Source organism: Morone saxatilis, unplaced genomic scaffold (genome assembly GCF_004916995.1).
Source record: "Morone saxatilis isolate NCDOM2014 unplaced genomic scaffold, NCSU_SB_2.0 Contig21, whole genome shotgun sequence".
NCBI lineage: Eukaryota > Metazoa > Chordata > Actinopteri > Moronidae > Morone > Morone saxatilis.
Genome location: NW_023339774.1, coordinates 14,803,440 through 14,820,673, shown reverse-complemented (window position 1 = coordinate 14,820,673; position 17,234 = coordinate 14,803,440). Strand labels below are relative to the sequence as shown.

The 17,234-nt window shown below is 38.0% G+C and overlaps 1 protein-coding gene across 1 annotated transcript; it reads right to left on the bottom strand.

The window, feature by feature from the left end:
- Positions 1 to 776: 776 nt before the first annotated feature.
- LOC118332674 (alpha-synuclein-like) lies at positions 777 to 11,054 on the bottom strand. The gene is made up of 6 exons (XM_035668069.1): positions 10,769 to 11,054; positions 10,196 to 10,354; positions 9,880 to 9,909; positions 8,044 to 8,186; positions 2,375 to 2,446; positions 777 to 1,522 (listed from the first exon to the last, which is right to left on the bottom strand). Exons 2-6 carry the CDS (start codon positions 10,314 to 10,316, stop codon positions 1,505 to 1,507), a joined length of 384 nt encoding a protein of 127 aa, XP_035523962.1. The 5' UTR covers positions 10,317 to 10,354; positions 10,769 to 11,054; the 3' UTR covers positions 777 to 1,504.
- Between the last annotated feature and the right edge of the window lie 6,180 nt (positions 11,055 to 17,234).

Genomic DNA, 17,234 nt, shown 5'->3' with positions numbered 1-17,234 from the left:
CCTTTTTATTTAGTATTGTTTATGACGTTTGATGTTATTTACATTTCTCTAAATAAATAAATGATAAATAAATAATAATCTGTTGAACACTTAAAGGACCAGTGTGTGGGATTTAATGGCATTCAGTCGTGTTGCAGATTGCTACACCCTCACCTCACCCTCCAGTTTCCATTCAAAATGCAAACATTAGGAGAAATGCAACAGATACTCAAACACATAATAAAAATATTTGATAGACCGGAAGGGCTCCAGGCTGCTGGTTTATACAAATTCTGGTTTATAGTGTTTCTGAAGCATTTCTCCTTGTATGTACTCTATAATTTGCAGATTATTCTTGTTTTAGATCTTAATATTTGTGTTTTCACTTTTGTATGTTTTACTATTTGTAGCTATCTTCTTCTTGCTCATCTCTTATTGGTCTTTTGCTTTTTTTATGTGTTTTGTTCTTAGGGGCCACCATCAATTATGCTTTAGAGATTCATGCACATGCTTGTAAGTTATTTTGATTGAAGAGCGATAGATAATTATATATGAAAGTGTATGTTTGCTGCATGTATTTTAGTTATATATAGTATTTTTGTTCTTACTTGGCTGGAAAAGAGCTTTCTTTATTTAGTAAAGTGTCTAATAACATTATTAGATCTCTGCATCCCATCGATATCCTTAGATAAATAAGCTCACATTTCTTCCTTCCAGGTACTTATTTTGGACTCTAACAACATTATTGACCCCACATGTTAACATGCAGATAAATGACAACAACAATTCAGCAACAACACACTTTATGCATAATTTTATTCAACACTAAACTCCAAATAAATTCATATCACAGCGGTAAAGCTGAGTAGTTTGACATGCTCTTGCTTTTCAAAAGTCCATTCAATATGATATATATTTGTCATAGTAGAGATAACTTAAAAAATTACAATATGAATGCACAAATAACTCAGCACTTAATAGTCCACCGCAAAAAACAGTGACAGTATACAGACAAAAATAGAGAATATCATTATGTTTCCATTTCAAACAGATCACTGTAAATTGTCCATTTATATAGAGACACTTAGGTGCTTGAAGTGGTAAATTGTGGTATATTTCCATGTTTGAGTTATTGACATAGCCATACAGTTAGACAGATAACATACAGATAGACACACACACACACACACACACACACACAGTGACCAGGTGGCATTCTCAGTGGTGGGGAATCACTGTAAATGACTGCTGGTCACAGACGACACACACCTGAGGTCCCTTTCAGGACTGACACAGACTACATACGCACACTCACACAATCTCTCTTTCTCACTACAACATCTGCACGTATACCGGTGTATAGACATACGTAACAAACAGAAACACACACACACACACACACACATACACAGAGACATCGGGCACAGACTCCATAAAGGGACCAAAACGAGGCACAACGGACTTGGCAGAGCGACATGGAATGTTTTTCGGTCATTGATCTTTGATTGTGAGGCTCTCAATCAGTTTATTCATCGGTGTCCTCCTGAGAGAGAAAAGGGACAAGAGGTGGGCGGTGAATTTATTGTCCTGTATGTAAATTGCAATGTAATCATATTAACCTTGAATAAAATGTGAACATACAACTTAATGATATTACCTCTCAGGAACTGTATAAACCACTTGAGGTAATGTTACACCCATTAAGATGATTTATTTAATTACTCTGGTTGATGTCACATTTATCAGCAAGATTTCACTTGTTGATTTGTTTTCATTTTTAAACATGTTTGGAGTGGAATCCAAACCCAGATGTGTGCAATTTAGATGAAAGTTTCTGCCAAATGCTATATAATACACAAACCTTCAAAGTAAATACATTTCAATATCCTTCTAGGATGATTGTTCCTATGCTCCCCTTGCTCCAGAACCTATATATTCCACCTGATTTAGTTGTTTTAAAGTTCATGAATTGCTTCTAAGCAGCATGTTAAAATATTTTATTTCAGCAGTTGTATAATATCACTCTCACTGAGGTTTTGAATAATTATATCTTATATAGTCTTTCCATCAACTGTTGCTTCTACAAAGACCCTACAGGGAACTTTCATTTTGTCTTGATTCTGGTGGCCTCAATGGAGAAAAATAGTAGTGCTTATTCCTCCTCAGTTAATTGATTTCAAGGGGAATCCAATCAAATCTGAACTGGTGGCAGGCATTGAGAATGACCATGTAGAAATAGTCTTCTTACCAACGGTCTAGTTTATGTTGGTCATATAGAGGCATCAGTATTGAACTGAGACTGTTTCATAACCAGGTAAAAACTCTTTTTAGTACGTTTAACTTTGAAAAGCACCTTCATATTATTGACTGTATGACAACCAGTTCCTAGTGTTACCTCTGTAGCATCAGCAGGGTCAGTATCAACCGGTGACTCTGCCACGTTCTGTGCTGCTGAGGCTTCATCAGCCTGGAGAAAGACAAAAAGGAAATCAATCAACAATACCTTAAAGGGGTGATCATTGTATCAAATTAAGAAAGGTACCATGCATTGTCTAAAGATCACAACTCGAACATAGAACTCGATAAAAAAATTCTAGTGATTGCTTAGGTTAGACTAAACAACAGCATCGATTGTTTTTTGGCCAATACCCCAAAATGACATTTTGTTTATGATGTGGCAAAGACCTCTAGCAGCAGTGAGAATTATCCCTCTTATCCATCAGACATAGTGTGAGGTTGTTGTAAAGCCACCAAGTCCACAGAGGGAGGAGGTAGATAGGGGTGGTTGGATGGGTCAACAAAGCCCTTCCCTTCCGACAGTCAACGTTGGTTTCCTTCAAACATGACCGTTCTCTGACCATATGATTTTATTATTGTAACCATGACACTGGAGGTCCGTTCGCAAAATAAGTTGTGATTTTTATTTGTATATAATAAATGTTTTGTGTGGCGGTCTGCTATTATCTGTGAAACTCATGGAAAACTACAATAATTGGTCAAATTTGCGGAAAAGTGGCGGTGATTGAACGAAAACTGCAAGGCTGTGCAGAATTCAAAGGAATTGGTTGAATTTGCGTTTATTGTTGCAATCGCCAATATCACAACTTCCTGGAGGGACTAAAAAATTCTTTTTTTTGCAGGTGTGATTTGTAACGGTTTTAGAAGGCACTGACAAATGACATCGTCCTACCGATACACCTCTATGTGTCGTTCCAAAAGGCTGTTATAAACAATGCATTTTGTCTTTTAAACGAGGCATGAAGCGCTAATGAAGAAGGTGGGGGTTGGGGGAGTGACGTCTCTCTGAAATGGTGCTTTGATTGCACCGTGCCATTGAACTGACCTTCGTTAATGGGGAGTGGTCACAGTGTGCCGATGTGTGTGACAGGCTCAACAGCGGCTGACATAACCTTAAACCAGTTATTGCACCTTCTCCTCCTGCTGTTGCATTTAACACCACCCATCAAGCCTCCATCTGTTCGCCCAGCAGAGCCAGAGAGACGTGTGTGCTCATGTAAACACACACTCACACGCACACAAACATATACTCGAACTTCCGTATGCCAATAAACACAGACTGGACTTTTTTTTTACTGTGGTCAGATTCAACTTTGGACAAAAGTTAAAAATGTGTTCATTTTTAAGGACACCAAACCTGAAACATCTGTGTAAACCCTAATCTTTCCAGCCAAAATCAAAGTAATACCTCACTTACAATCTGTATTGTTTCAAAGCAATTTTCAAGCAGAGATTGCTTCTTAGGGACATGAAATATACAGCAGCCTCTTTTATTGCATGTTGCCGAAAAGATCTGAGCAATAAGACGTGTTTGTTGAGACCATTTTCTATGTCCTGTCATGTATCCTCCTCAGCTCCCCACCACTCTAACGACCACTTTGCCTGCTCCTCTATCTCATTGTAATTTCCCTCTCATTCTACCGTTCTGGCTTTTGTGTGTCTCCTGATATGAGTCACCAGCAGCTGATGAATTGGTAAAAAACCAGATGAGGAGATTAATCAGACTCAGCATCCCACCATCCTCTGTTTGCTGGTGTGTGTCTATGTGTGTGTGTCAGACACAGGAGACGATCTTTGATGGGCTCTCTCTCAACCTGGCATCAATTTTTAAATGAAATCAATATTAATGACGTTTAATGGCTGTGCCGCCTGGGAATGATAGTTAAATGAGGACAATCTGCTGCTGTCTGCATGTCAATCTCTCGCTGGGAATACCAGGATGTTTTTTTTCTTTTTTAATCTCTGTGTTTATTCCTCTGTCAGTCAGTCTACTATCACCCCATCAGTCAGTCCACTCTGCGTCTGTTTGTCCATCTGTTTGTCTGTTTTGCCTGCCAGTTTGGCTTCCTCAGTCCTCATAATGAAGCTGATCACATTCCAGGTGGATCTCCATCAGTGTTTTAACCCTTAGGGTGAATAGCTATCTATGTGCCTTAATATCACCACTGCTAACAAAGATGGAAGGATGTTCTAAGCATCTTTTGATAATGAAATCAAATGAATGGGATGAAAGCAGTGGACTGATTACCTTAATAAAAGAGCTGTTGAAAAAAGAAAATGGTTCAGGTGTCAGTTGTTGCCATTGGCAGGAAAATAACTTGGTATTTTATCTTTTTATAGGGGTACTTTTTACTAATCACACCCAATTAAAGCAGAGATGAATGTGTGCACATATGTGTGTGTTGTTATCTCTTGGTGTCTAAACTGCTGTTATGGATTCCCGTGTTCCATTGCTAATTAAGGGACGGGAGATTGAGCATCACAACAAACACTCAGCGAAGTGTTTGCGTTGCCCAGGGAAATATTTGATTGGCTTATCATTTCCTGCTACTCACAGTGATGTTATGAAAAAGGAGGGTAATTACAGGCAAATTTAGTCCTCCCTTCAGAATTATATCCAATTTTAACACCTTATTAATCCAGATATCAACCTCGGGGAAGTGTAACTGCCACAGTTTGACAACAAAAGAAGAACAGTGATAGCATTGTTTTTTTTTTCTGTGTTAAAAAGCAGAAGCAGACATTAAGGCCATCTGTTCCTCTTGTAAAGTTGGTCCTATTTGAAAAAAGAGTTTCTGTGCTAATAGGAGCTGGTATAAAACAAAAGTTAAAATAAAGAGATTTAGGTTGGGAATCTTGTGCACGTGGTAATTAAAGGTGCCATGTGGAGTTTTCTTAACAAACAAAACTGTTTTATAAAACTTGTTTATTCTCACCAAAATAAACTGTATGTATTATCTAGGTCTAACAAATGTGTTAAATGCCCTTCCTCATAAAACATTTTTAAATACATTTGTTTAAATATGTGCACAACCATGTTTACGTGCAGTCTTCGTTTTGGTGAATTTGTATTCCTTTTTGTGCAAGAGTGCAAACAAAACAGGGACGCACTCGTGAAAACATTGCTCAATAGCACTACTAGTGTCAAAAAACTCCACAGGGTGCCTTTAAAGTAAATTGTCATTATCAGATAACACTGGAATTACTGTATGTTAAAGTTACAGTTTTTAAAAAATATTTTATTTATTTAGTTAAATGTTATATTTTCTGTAAATGAATAATTCTGGTGGAGAAATACCAAATCCTTTATTAAGAGTTTATTTTATTTTTAATAGTGGTTAAAGTCAAAGTGGTTACATTTACCAAAAAGAACAGGTGAAATTCTTGAACTTGTGTTTAAAAACCACATATTGCGTATATGTAGTATATTAAATACTGTTTCAAATGTGAAAAACGATGGCTTTATGTAAATGTATTACATGCGAAACAATGTTCCATATGTGATATTACATGTGAAAATAATGTGCTGTCTTAGATTTTGTAGAATGTAACTCCCCCCATGTTGCTAAACCCCCAAATTCACAGAAAAACTACCTAAGACATGACCTCAGAGTCTAAATGATAGCTACAGCCCTGACGACCACTGTATCTGGAAAAATCTATATGAACAGCTGTCAAAATCCTTGCTAGAGAGAAAGGGAAGGTAAAATAGAACAGACAGCAAAAAATGGAATAAAAACCCACTGAAAGGGGGGAAAGAAAAACCATTTTTCATATTTGACTTGTGTAGCGGCAGTAGATTTCTACGGTAAACTACCTCCTAGGACAAGCAATGGCCAGACTGACTGATGAACAATGTAGGAAAGCTAACAATATGTAACAGCTTTCATTTCAGAGAAGAAAGACACACAGCAGACACGAGAAGTGATGACAAATGACTCAAGGTCAGGAGGCCATTTTGACAAAGTGAAGTGTTATAGCTGGCAGCCACTGTCATGAAATGGAGGGATGTGCTGTGCAGCAAACTACCATTTCCACAGGTGTGTTTAACAGAATCAGTATATGTGTATGGGGAGCTGTAAGCATTCAGCAAGTGTGGTCGGACAAATTAAAGTCAAACTGATCTGAATTCTTCTCACTTTTTGAAGAAGAAGAAGAAGATATACTTTATTGATCCCCTAGGGGGAAATTTTTCACTCTTTTTTTATATATACACACACACACACAGGCTGAAATGCACAGTTCATGCACATGTGGACATGCAAAGGGGTGAGATGGTGGAGTGATGGGGCTGCCAGCGCCCATGAGCCAGGTTTGGGGTTAGGTTTGCCTTCTCAAGGGCAACCTCGCAGTGACAGGAGGTGAAACTGGCAATCTCCAGCTACCATCCACACTCCATATTTGTTTGTGGTCTGTGCGACTTGAACCGGCGACCCTCCGGTTCCCAAGCCAAGTCCCTACACACTGACCTACTACTGCCGCTCCAGTGTACAGTACAGTGTACAGTGATGTGTACAGTGATATTTGAGTTATATTTCAGTTATATGTGCATACTTTAAAAAGTTTCAAAATAGGATAAAACCTTTTTCTGGATGTTTATACAAGACATTAACAAGTCCTTGTACAACAAACCTTTTTCACAGTAGCCATTTTAAGTGAAATCGTAGGGTAAACACAGGTGTTACAAATGATACTAATTAAGGTTCTGTTCCATTCAGGTCAAACTGAGTCAGGGTGCTTCCATTGTGCATGTTGGCTCACTGGAAAGGCTCTGCTACTCTAAATGGAACGGAATCTTAATTAGTATCATTGGTAACATCTGTGTTTACCCTGCTATTTCATGTCAACTAAGATGTCTATCCCTTTCCAACATCCAACATTTGGAGGACCTGTATGTTTTGTTAAATGTGTATTTTACTTTTTTTTCATGGTAACAGTTGTGGTGACGACAAATGACCAGACTATCAAAAGTTACCACAGGCAGTACTGCTGTAACTAGGGATGCACCAGTTGGGAAATTCTCAGCCAATACTGCTATTTAAAATAACAATTTTAGCTAACAGCCGATGCCAACACCAATGTTTTTTCTTGTTATTTATTCACCCTTTTTGTGCCAGGGAAACAAAGAAATGCATGAAGCACATCGGTATATGCTTGCAATTTGTGCTAGTGGTCAAAAATAATGGAAATAACCAACACAACATTTAGCCAATGCACAATTGACACACAGATAAGCATCTGCCATTAATATTGGTGAAGACCGACTGCTGATAGGCCGATGTCAGTCAACATGGCAAAAATCCACCGATACCAATGTTCAGCCGATATATCGGTGAATCCCTACCTGTAACTCATTAGAATCACGACATGAAGTAACATATGGGATCATTAAGCAACATATGAAGTGCTCACATCACACAAGCAATGGCTGACAACTTCAGCCCACTAATGTTACCTAGTTAGCTGCCTGTATGGCTGTTAGAATTTAAGTGATACTATAAACAATTTTGAGTGTCTGCCCAGGAATATATCGCAATCAATTGGTCGGAAAAGAAAATTCACACCCACCAGAGAACACTACTGTAGGGGGCCCTATCATCAGCAGAAAAGACCCTTAGATTTCTTTTTACTTTTGATAGGCCCATTTATAATTGTGCCCAAATAAGTACGTGTCAAGTCAAAACAAACAACAATGATATATACTAATTCCTTTACAAAATAAATTTTGATTTATGTTCAACTTTACATGAAAAGTATCTTTCTTACTTGTTTGGCTGGATCCTTCTTGACCAATCCAGTGGCAGCGACAATGTTGCCTGCACCCTCCACAGTTTTCTGGGCCACAGCGGTAACTCCGGTAACCACAGCTCCACCCACCTGAGACACTCCAGACACAGTTTTACCTGCAACTGTAAGGACCACAGAAGAAGAGGAAGGTATTTGAGGAGGGTATAGCTCTATAGGGCCTCAATACCTGTGAGGATTAGCATGTAGAAAAATACATAAACAGGACACAGATCTCAGTGGATGGAAGGAAATGTAATTTGAGAGGTGCTTCCCTTTAGTGCCTTGTCTCCACTTGTCAGTGATTGTGTCAGAGAAATTACTTTCACTATTACCTGTTACTTAACACTTAACAATACTGCACTGGTTACAGAATGTAGCTTAGTTTGACCTGATGAAGGTGCTTAAGGAACAATAAGGTTACCAAAATCCAACCATTAGGTTCTACAGTCAAACAAACAGATGCATGAAGGCAAAGATTGTCACATGTCAATACTAAAAAAAAAAAAAAAAACTACTACAGTAACTCAACCAATTAATTCACCACAGCTTGTTCCTGTTGGCAGAAAACCCCTAAATGTATTGAATTGATAGAGGATATGTTTACATTCTTATGAGTTCATTTGTAAGAGAAAGATTGTGATATTTATTCTTTCAAAATATCTTGCCGGCTAACTTCCTATTTTTGCAAACATGTTTTCAAATATGGTTGAACTGTGCTGTTACTGAACTCTACTGGGTAAAAAACGCCCTACAGAATTATTTAAAACAGGATCATCACGTGTAGAGTCTGGGACAGCCTGGGACATTTTCCTTTCAAGGCCCACGGTTTCACCACGCCCTTTATTGTTTGAACAATTGTTGTGTCATTTTGCATATCACTGTATCTGCTTTGAAATGGGACCTGTTTCTTGAATCTTTCAAGTAGAGTTTTTGTGTAACTGGTTTTGTAGAAGCCAGTTGGAAATATGAGTTTTAAATTCAGCATGTCCTTCCTTGTTGAGTTTAGGCTAAAAATGTCAATCAGTTCAATTGAAGATCACTCAGTGCTAAACAATACTGTATTTTAATGTCTTGTTTTGGTGTTCTCTACACTAGTGGTTCCCAACCTGGGAATCAGGGCCACAACAAGGATTCACAAGTAAAATTTGAGGGGCCGTAAGATTATTAGCAGAAGAAAAAAAACATGACGCAAAATTATATTCATTTTTATCCGTCTTTTGTTGAACTGATCACAACTTGTAGTGCCATGGGGTCAAGTAGAAAGTAAAAAAAAAAAAATTCACATAATTAATCAAAACCATGAGCTACACTTTGCTACAGGGCATCATATTTTCCTATGTGGACCTCCTGAGAGCAGATTATCAGATCATAGGTCTAATATAGGCCCCACTGAGAAAAAATATATGCTCCCTCATTAAGTGGCTTTAATAAAACATTCTGTCATTGTGCATTCAGCTTCCAACACACTAGCCTCACTTTACAACAAGACAACCATGTCCCTGGATGCCTGGGCCTATAGCAGGCAGTGTCCCCTGGCTTCTCTGCTTGTTATGTATGAGAAATGGCCAGAACTGGCCCATGGGGAGTTAGGCAGGTTGTGTTGAGTAAGGCAGTGAAATATGACACTTCCTCACCTGCAGAGATACAGCATACATCATCTCTCACAGACCACCTGAGGATCTAGTGAAATGAATCTCACCTGTTTTTACTTTCATGTCAAAGATGCACTAAAAATATTACTGTGATGTTATACCGAAGGGCTGTATAAGAGGACGGAACAGATGCATTTAAGCCTGAATTAATATATGTTGTTACCTGTAGTGACTCCATCCTTTGTTTTGGTGCCTGTAAGGAAATGCAGTTTGGTTTAGTCAAAAGATTTTATGATAAAAATCATATATTTTTATGATAAAAAAAAATGAATAACACAATTGAGGATAGTAGCCCACAAATAATCAAGATGCCCAGTTGCACTCAAGCTCACATATGTGTTGAATATTCAGAGTGGATATTATTATTATTAATAATAATAATAATAATAATAATAATAAACTAACAACGTTTTAAAGCTCTCTATCCCATTTTTTTAAATGTAACATGATGATCAATGAAATTAATTCCCAGCACCTACCGACAAACATAACCCCATCTTTCGTCATCTCAGCTGCTCCAGTCACTCCCTGCTTGGTTTTCTCCGCCGCTGCCACGACCCCATCCTTGGCTTTAGAGAAACCCTTCATGAACGTGTCCATGGCTGCTTGATTGGCCCCCAAATTACGCGCACACACAGCTGCGAGGATGTCAAAACAGGCGCAATGAGAAGGCAACTCCCAGGATTGAAAGCGCACGGTATTAAAACGTGTAACAAGACACACACACACACACACACACACAAAAGCGATGCCACCGCCCTACTTTTCTCTCTGACAGGTTTGTCAAGACAATATCACCGTGTGAAATATGTGTGCAGCCGATACAAGCAGCCCTGCTCTGAGGCTGCTCAAAATCCCACCTGTAGGAATTGGTTACAGCCCAACTGAGAAACCATGAATGGATTTCCTATGAATTTAAATAATAAAGGTGAAACGACATTGCATTGCGATAGTAAATTAAACAATGTAGTAGCTGATACTCTAAGACAGAGAATTTATATTTTCTAGGAGAGAGAAAACTAGAAATAAAAGAGCTGTGTGTGTGCACGCACCTGTTCGCTTCAACTTCCTTCAAGGCGAGAATGTGGTGAGTCTTCCGGGATGGCAGCGGAGATTCCCCCCAAAGAGCAGCAAAACCGGTTTATTGTTTCCGAACTACAACTACTACCAACGACGGTGTGTGTAGTGTCTTCCGAACAAGACACACGGACAGAGAGAGAGAGAGAGAGAGAGAGAGACAGACAGACGCTCCACAGGTTTGACAGACGCCTCCTACGCCTCGGTGATGGAGAAGAAGAAGAGCGATTAAACCCCCTGATGCTGATGCGAGAGAGAAGAGATGCTCCTCTGTCTGTCTGTCTGTCTGTATTAACACACACACACACACACACACACACACAGAGAAAGATTACGTAGCTCTTTCTGTACGTGGGTTGTCCACAGCGTGTAGGTGCAGCAAGCTCTTTAAACTCATCAGTCGACTGAATGCATCTGCGGCCGAACTACCAATTAGTGGCAGCATGATTATGCAAGACAACACTACTGTGTTCCCACATGTGAGTAAGACGTTGACTACAGATGCACAACGGCTCCCTGGTGTGTTTTTTGGTGTGTTGAAACATGTTGTCAGTCATTCACTTTGGATTGTATTTCATGTTCATACATTATTTTTATTTTTAAAAAACTACTAGGTATCACATTTTAGGCTCAAGGCACTTTTTATATTATTATAAATGCATCATAGCTACATAAAGGGATTATGAATTCAAACTGGCTGTATTAATGGAAAGAAAATTATGTAATAGTGCTTTATAGATCAGTTATAGGACAGTTTGGGTTGCAAAATTCTTCTTATTAATGGCTTGCAATTGATCTATTAAGCGTTAGTTTATTTTATTTTCTACAAACAAACACAACCCTGTGTTTATTTGCAATAAAACTCCAGTGCACCATTAAGCACAATAAAATACTCACTTAATAATAAGAACTGGAGTCTGCTGTTGTACATCAATCATTAATAAAGGGTTTTCAGAATGAACTTAATAGGTTGGTAATAAATTAATTTTGGTTGGATCGTGTGCAGCCCTTTTCTTAAAATACGTTGTTAGTTAAAGGTTGTGGCAAAAGGAGCATAAATGATTCAGTAACCATTAAAAAAGCCATTAGTTAACCTTTTATAAAGGATTCCTTATTAGAAAGTGGGACCCATAATAACCTGTACCATAGGACACAATGTTAAATCTGTACTTTATGTTATGAATAGTACTGTTTACCTTGTTTGTTGGGATGATACATGAGCTATGTGACTTTCTTCTGGGTCACCTCCTTCCTTTCCCTACAGCCCATATGTACTCTTGAGGTTGTGTCTTCCTGTGTTCAACAGTTCGAGTCTATTTGGGGTTATTTGGTTCTCAGTGGTGTGTAACACAGCTTTAACCATCCAGAGTGTATTTAATCAGAGGCAAAGTCATCAACAGTGGTGGTGGAACAATGAGTTTATTAGTCAAGCAAATTTCAACAATAACACAGCACAGAGTATTTAGCAATTTGTCTTCATACAAATGTGACTTGTGTTCCACATTTGTATAATATACACATAATAACCACAAACCGGGCAAAAATACACCAATAAATAGCATTCTTCATCTTCTTGCCATTACGCCACCATGACACATTATTCCTTTTAAATGTTTCTATAGCCATAATGCACTTTTATACAATGTTCAGTCTATATGTAACATTATTTTCTTTTATCTACCCAATAAAAATAAGATACATGCTGTCTTTGAAATTTCTGGCAAAAACCACCTTGTTTTTTATTAACCTGCCCATAGGACAAATCACTTGTTAAATATATAGCTCTGAATCTTATAACATGATATTAAGACTCTTGTTGTTTACACAGAAAATAAGAAGAAGACTGATAACATGAACAGAACCAATATGATTAAACTTACCATAAAACCAAAGAAGAAGAAATCGTTGACAGAGGACTCATGTGGAAAAGAAGAAAATGGAAACAGAGATCATTTACTGAATTACAGATGCCTCTCTTGAGTCTTAAAAACAAATCATTGCTTCTACAAAAACAGGGAAGTTTCAGTTCCTTCCTTTACATCTACAAAATACTCTACTAACAGCAACAAAAGACAAGGGCCTTGGCCCCAACACCACCAAGGATGGCTGCAGCACTTGAATTGACTGCCGGCGTACCTTGAGTTTGTTGTATGAGAGTAAGAGACAGAATTCTCCTTTTCACACCAAACTCCAATTCAGATACGCTTTATTCTATTTTATACCCGATTCTCAAGGGTTTTCTAATTCCTTCTGTACATCCAACCCTATAGCAATGTTGTATGATCATTTTATTTTATTTTTTTCACTTTTCACAATATCTGTGCATGGCGAATACACTATGGCTAAGGTATAGTCAAGGTAAGGCGACCCTTTCTACATTGAGCACACTACTTCCTGAATTGGACTGAACATTAGCTCTTGATAAATCATTAGGTATGGAATCGTCCAAAATGAAAGTAATTCATACAGGGCTGATGAGCATGAGTATTGTGAAGCCATGTAATCACATTGGGAGCTGCTTGTGTGATGTGTCACTCTTTTCAAATTCTGGGTGGTGTCAGAGGTTTCAGTTTCATCCTTGCATTGGTGTATGGTTACAAAGTTTTGAACACAGAAGTGCTGCATTTGTGTCTCTTTGGAAGCACATTATTTCATCATTTTGATGCATTTCTAGTTTTTAATAGTACACAAAAATCACGTGTTTACCCACTTTATTGAATGGATGGTCGTAGAGAGGCAAACAGGACACAAGGGGAAAGATGGAGAGAGGGGTGGGGGACACCAGTCGCTCGCTGGAGTCAAACCGGGGATGTTGCAGGAATGTAGTATATGCCTTAAGCATTTTGATAGCAAACTATTTGCAGCCATTTCCCTAGTTAACGCTAAGTGGTTAGTTGATATGGCTTGCTGGTGCCGTTATGTCCAGGCGGTGCATTGTTGTAGCAAACTGTGAAGGCTATTTGGTGTGTTTGCAAAAGGCTGGTGAAAAGAAGTGCTACCCCAATAGAAACTGAAACAGATACATTAACTATTTCCGAGATGCACAAATGATTTGATTTATTGTGAGAATTTTAAAAGTCTAGAAATTATGCAACTAATAGAAAGGGCTTCCTGAATGTTACCCATTGAACTCAGCGCTGGAGTTGGCATCTCTCTTTCTTGAGAAACCAGATGGCCTCAACACTTTCCCTCCACTACCGTTGTAAGTTTCTAGTAATGTGCTCCCCGCACTCAAATCCCCAGTCCTTGCCAAAGTCTGTTGTTATGTTTTCTGGCCATGAATCTGCTATGAATATCCACAGCAAATTTCATGGCAATCTGACCAGTAGTTGCCAGGATTTTGGTTTGTTTGGACAAACAGGTAAACCTTCACTGAGTGACATGTTTTGGATTGAAAGCAGGGCAGAATACAAGCAATAATGAGAGGGATGTAAGAGGAATAGAAATAGTATTGACATGCTATGCAGTGTATGTGGTACCATGCATTAGGTACCTGAGCTTAGCTACAACACTGGAGTCGTATATTACATTATATTATTATATTACAACATTACAACAGGGCCATATTATCAATTTGAACACAGCTAAGGAAACTATGGAAAAATGTGAGTGTGCACTGGACTGTAGATGCACTGCTCATGCACAGTGATGCACTTTGTAGGGCTACTTTAAGTATGCAAACCATTTATTGATTTAATATTTGTTGCTTGTTATGTTGCATTGCTCCTGATATCTTTTAATATTAGCATTTACACTTATGCAGGCTATAGACACAAAATACTTAAATAATTACAGCATGTCTATAGAATGAAACCTGAGCCAAACAATAACTTGGATCCTTATCAGAGAGAAAACGCATCAATCAATGAGATAGATAACTAGATGACAAGGAAAACAGTACATGAGCAGACCTAAGAAACCCCTGTGTTTACAACATTTAATACATACATTTCTCACCCCTGTTGTTTAAGCAGTATTTCTGAGATACATGTATTCAAACGCTCACAGTAGAACAGGAATTCTGCCTCACTCTGCTGTCGATCACATGCTAGAGAGCAGAGCCACTGTGGCCCCATGTCATTTATCACTAGCTACAGGGGACAAGCCAGGCTCATTACTGTCAGTGCTGGTGAGCCCCGGGCTCAGTACGATGCAGTGGCAGCGCAGCAGCCCACAGGCTTAATTAAAGGACCTGATGGATTCCACACTAATAGCAATGTAACATCGACTTTTCCTTAGACTAATATATGTAGTCCTGTAATCCAAATCGCACTTGCAGTACATTTTATACTGGCCATTTCTGTATATTTTTCTTTATGTTGTTGTAACTGGTGGTACTGGGGGAGATGGTTCTGTTGATTTTTTTGTTTTTGTTGATATATATTGAATTTGGAACCATGAAATGCTTTAAAGGATATGAAATGTATGAAATGTTAGAATGTTTCTCTGTTTTTTTGACCATTCAGACGAGAGAACAGAGACGCTGGACCTGGAGACACAAAGAGACAACTATACAGACAAATAGCATTTTGAAAGGCTTCAATAAGGTCAAATGTCTCTTTCATACACAGAGTTCCCCTGCAGTCCCGAAGTGATTGTTGTGGAATATGGATTCAGAATGACCATAAATGACACAAACAAACATTGCGGTTTTTTGCAAGACATGAAATGATTGTTTGTGGTCTAATCCAGTGACAGCCTCCATCAAGACAGCTGTCATGTTCCAAATGTGTTCATTTGAATTGTTTTTTTAACTGGATATTATTTGGTGGAGGACCAAGTGGGTGATACAAATTGCCTTAATTGAACAGTCAAAAATTGTACCAATTTCTTTTTAAGCTAAGGAATTTAAGCATTTATTCATTATTTGTATCTGTTTATTTCCACTGTTCCACTGTATCCATTTCGTTTAGCTAAAACTGTTTCTCTTTGCGTCTCAGGTTGTTTGCTAACCAAATTTCACACAAGCTTATTTGAAACAAAGTGTTGATAGGTGATATTAAGCATGTGGACATAACTGCACACACTCCCTGCCGAACAAACAAGTACCCCTGGTTGAGAATCATTGATCACTGGATCATTGATCAAATTGATTCAACCAGACAGTCAGATATTAACTTTGAGTTCACCTTGTGAATATATTTCTGCTATGGAAATATGCATAATAATTGTCATATATGGTGGGTTTCACTTAGAGTTATGACTCAATATCAGTGACTTTGATTGGTTAATGATCTATACTTTCTGTATAAAAAAGAATTTACGAAAGCGCTCTATACTATAGTCCATGTTGATTTTAACATTTTGCATTATTGAGTGGCATTTCTCACATATAAATTTTTCCATTTTTTAGGTCAGAGAGGGCAGGGGTGCCAGTAAAGCAATATGATTTATCTCACTGTCAGCTGGACTCGACTACAGATCGTTAGGCTAAGCTCATTTTCTCCAACATGCTCTAACACCATAAATCATTTTGATGATAAAAAATTGTTGTTTTTTACGTTAATCATTAAACAGTGGTTGGGGAGAGATAAAAGCAGGAGATTACATTCACTGGACAGAGAAGCATGTCATGTAAATGCAGTTTCTTTTATCAGCGATGTCAATCAATAATGAACAATCCATAATAACATGCTGCTAGTTCTAGTCACAGCGAGCCCACTTGAAAAAATCAATTGAAAGTTTGAATTATTGAAAATATTTCTTCAAAAGACAAAATGAGTGCAAACTGCAGAAAGTGTCTGTTTATTTTTTTTTTCTCTTTATGTAATTCTCTAAATGATCCTCAATGAATAATCATTGAGACCAATAAGCATAGCATAAGTCATAGAAATTTTGTTTTTACTTTTGGGAAAATTCAGAATGACTTGATAGAAGGTGCTTTAAAGAAAGCTTTGCCACTCTTTGTAAATCTATAATACAGTTTGTAGATTTAGGTTTTGAAATCTTCTGCTTCTTCTGTGACAAGTCAACACTACAGAGCTATCAGGACATTGCAGCGTGTGTGCGAGGAGAAGAAGACACAGTCTGGTCCTTACATGTGACCAGTGAGGCATAAAGAAGCTTATATGGATAAAGACACATCAAAACCTCAGTATGACTGTGCCGCTCTGCCCTGCTGTCACCAGTGGTCACACAGTAATTGGTATGTCTGTATCTACTTTTTCCCCTTTTTCCGTTTCTATGCATCTCTGTGTGTGCGTGCTGTGCATAGGTTATGTGTGTGTGTGTGTGCATGGAGATTCAAAACACGCAGTGAAACTTGGATTGTATTTCTAGTCTGGCCTCATTAAAGATGAACTGACTGAGATGTAAAGTTACAAAAAGACTGAACTAAGATCTGAAAACTATACTGATAAAGTAAGGCAAATTATTACATTTCTTAAATTTAAAATAAGAACTACTTTTAATATTTACTGACTTACTATTACTACTATTACT

What these genes read in the sequence shown, in the direction of transcription:
- LOC118332674 (XM_035668069.1), bottom strand. Translation starts at nt 10,316, where the DNA reads ATGGACACGTTCATGAAGGGTTTCTCTAAAGCCAAGGATGGGGTCGTG. An exon ending in AAAGGATGGAGTCACTACAG is followed by an intron (nt 8,187 to 9,879) that starts GTAACAACATAT and finishes TGGTCCTTACAG; the next exon opens with TTGCAGGTAAAACTGTGTCT. An exon ending in AGAAGGATCCAGCCAAACAA is followed by an intron (nt 2,447 to 8,043) that starts GTAAGAAAGATA and finishes GTCTTTCTCCAG; the next exon opens with GCTGATGAAGCCTCAGCAGC.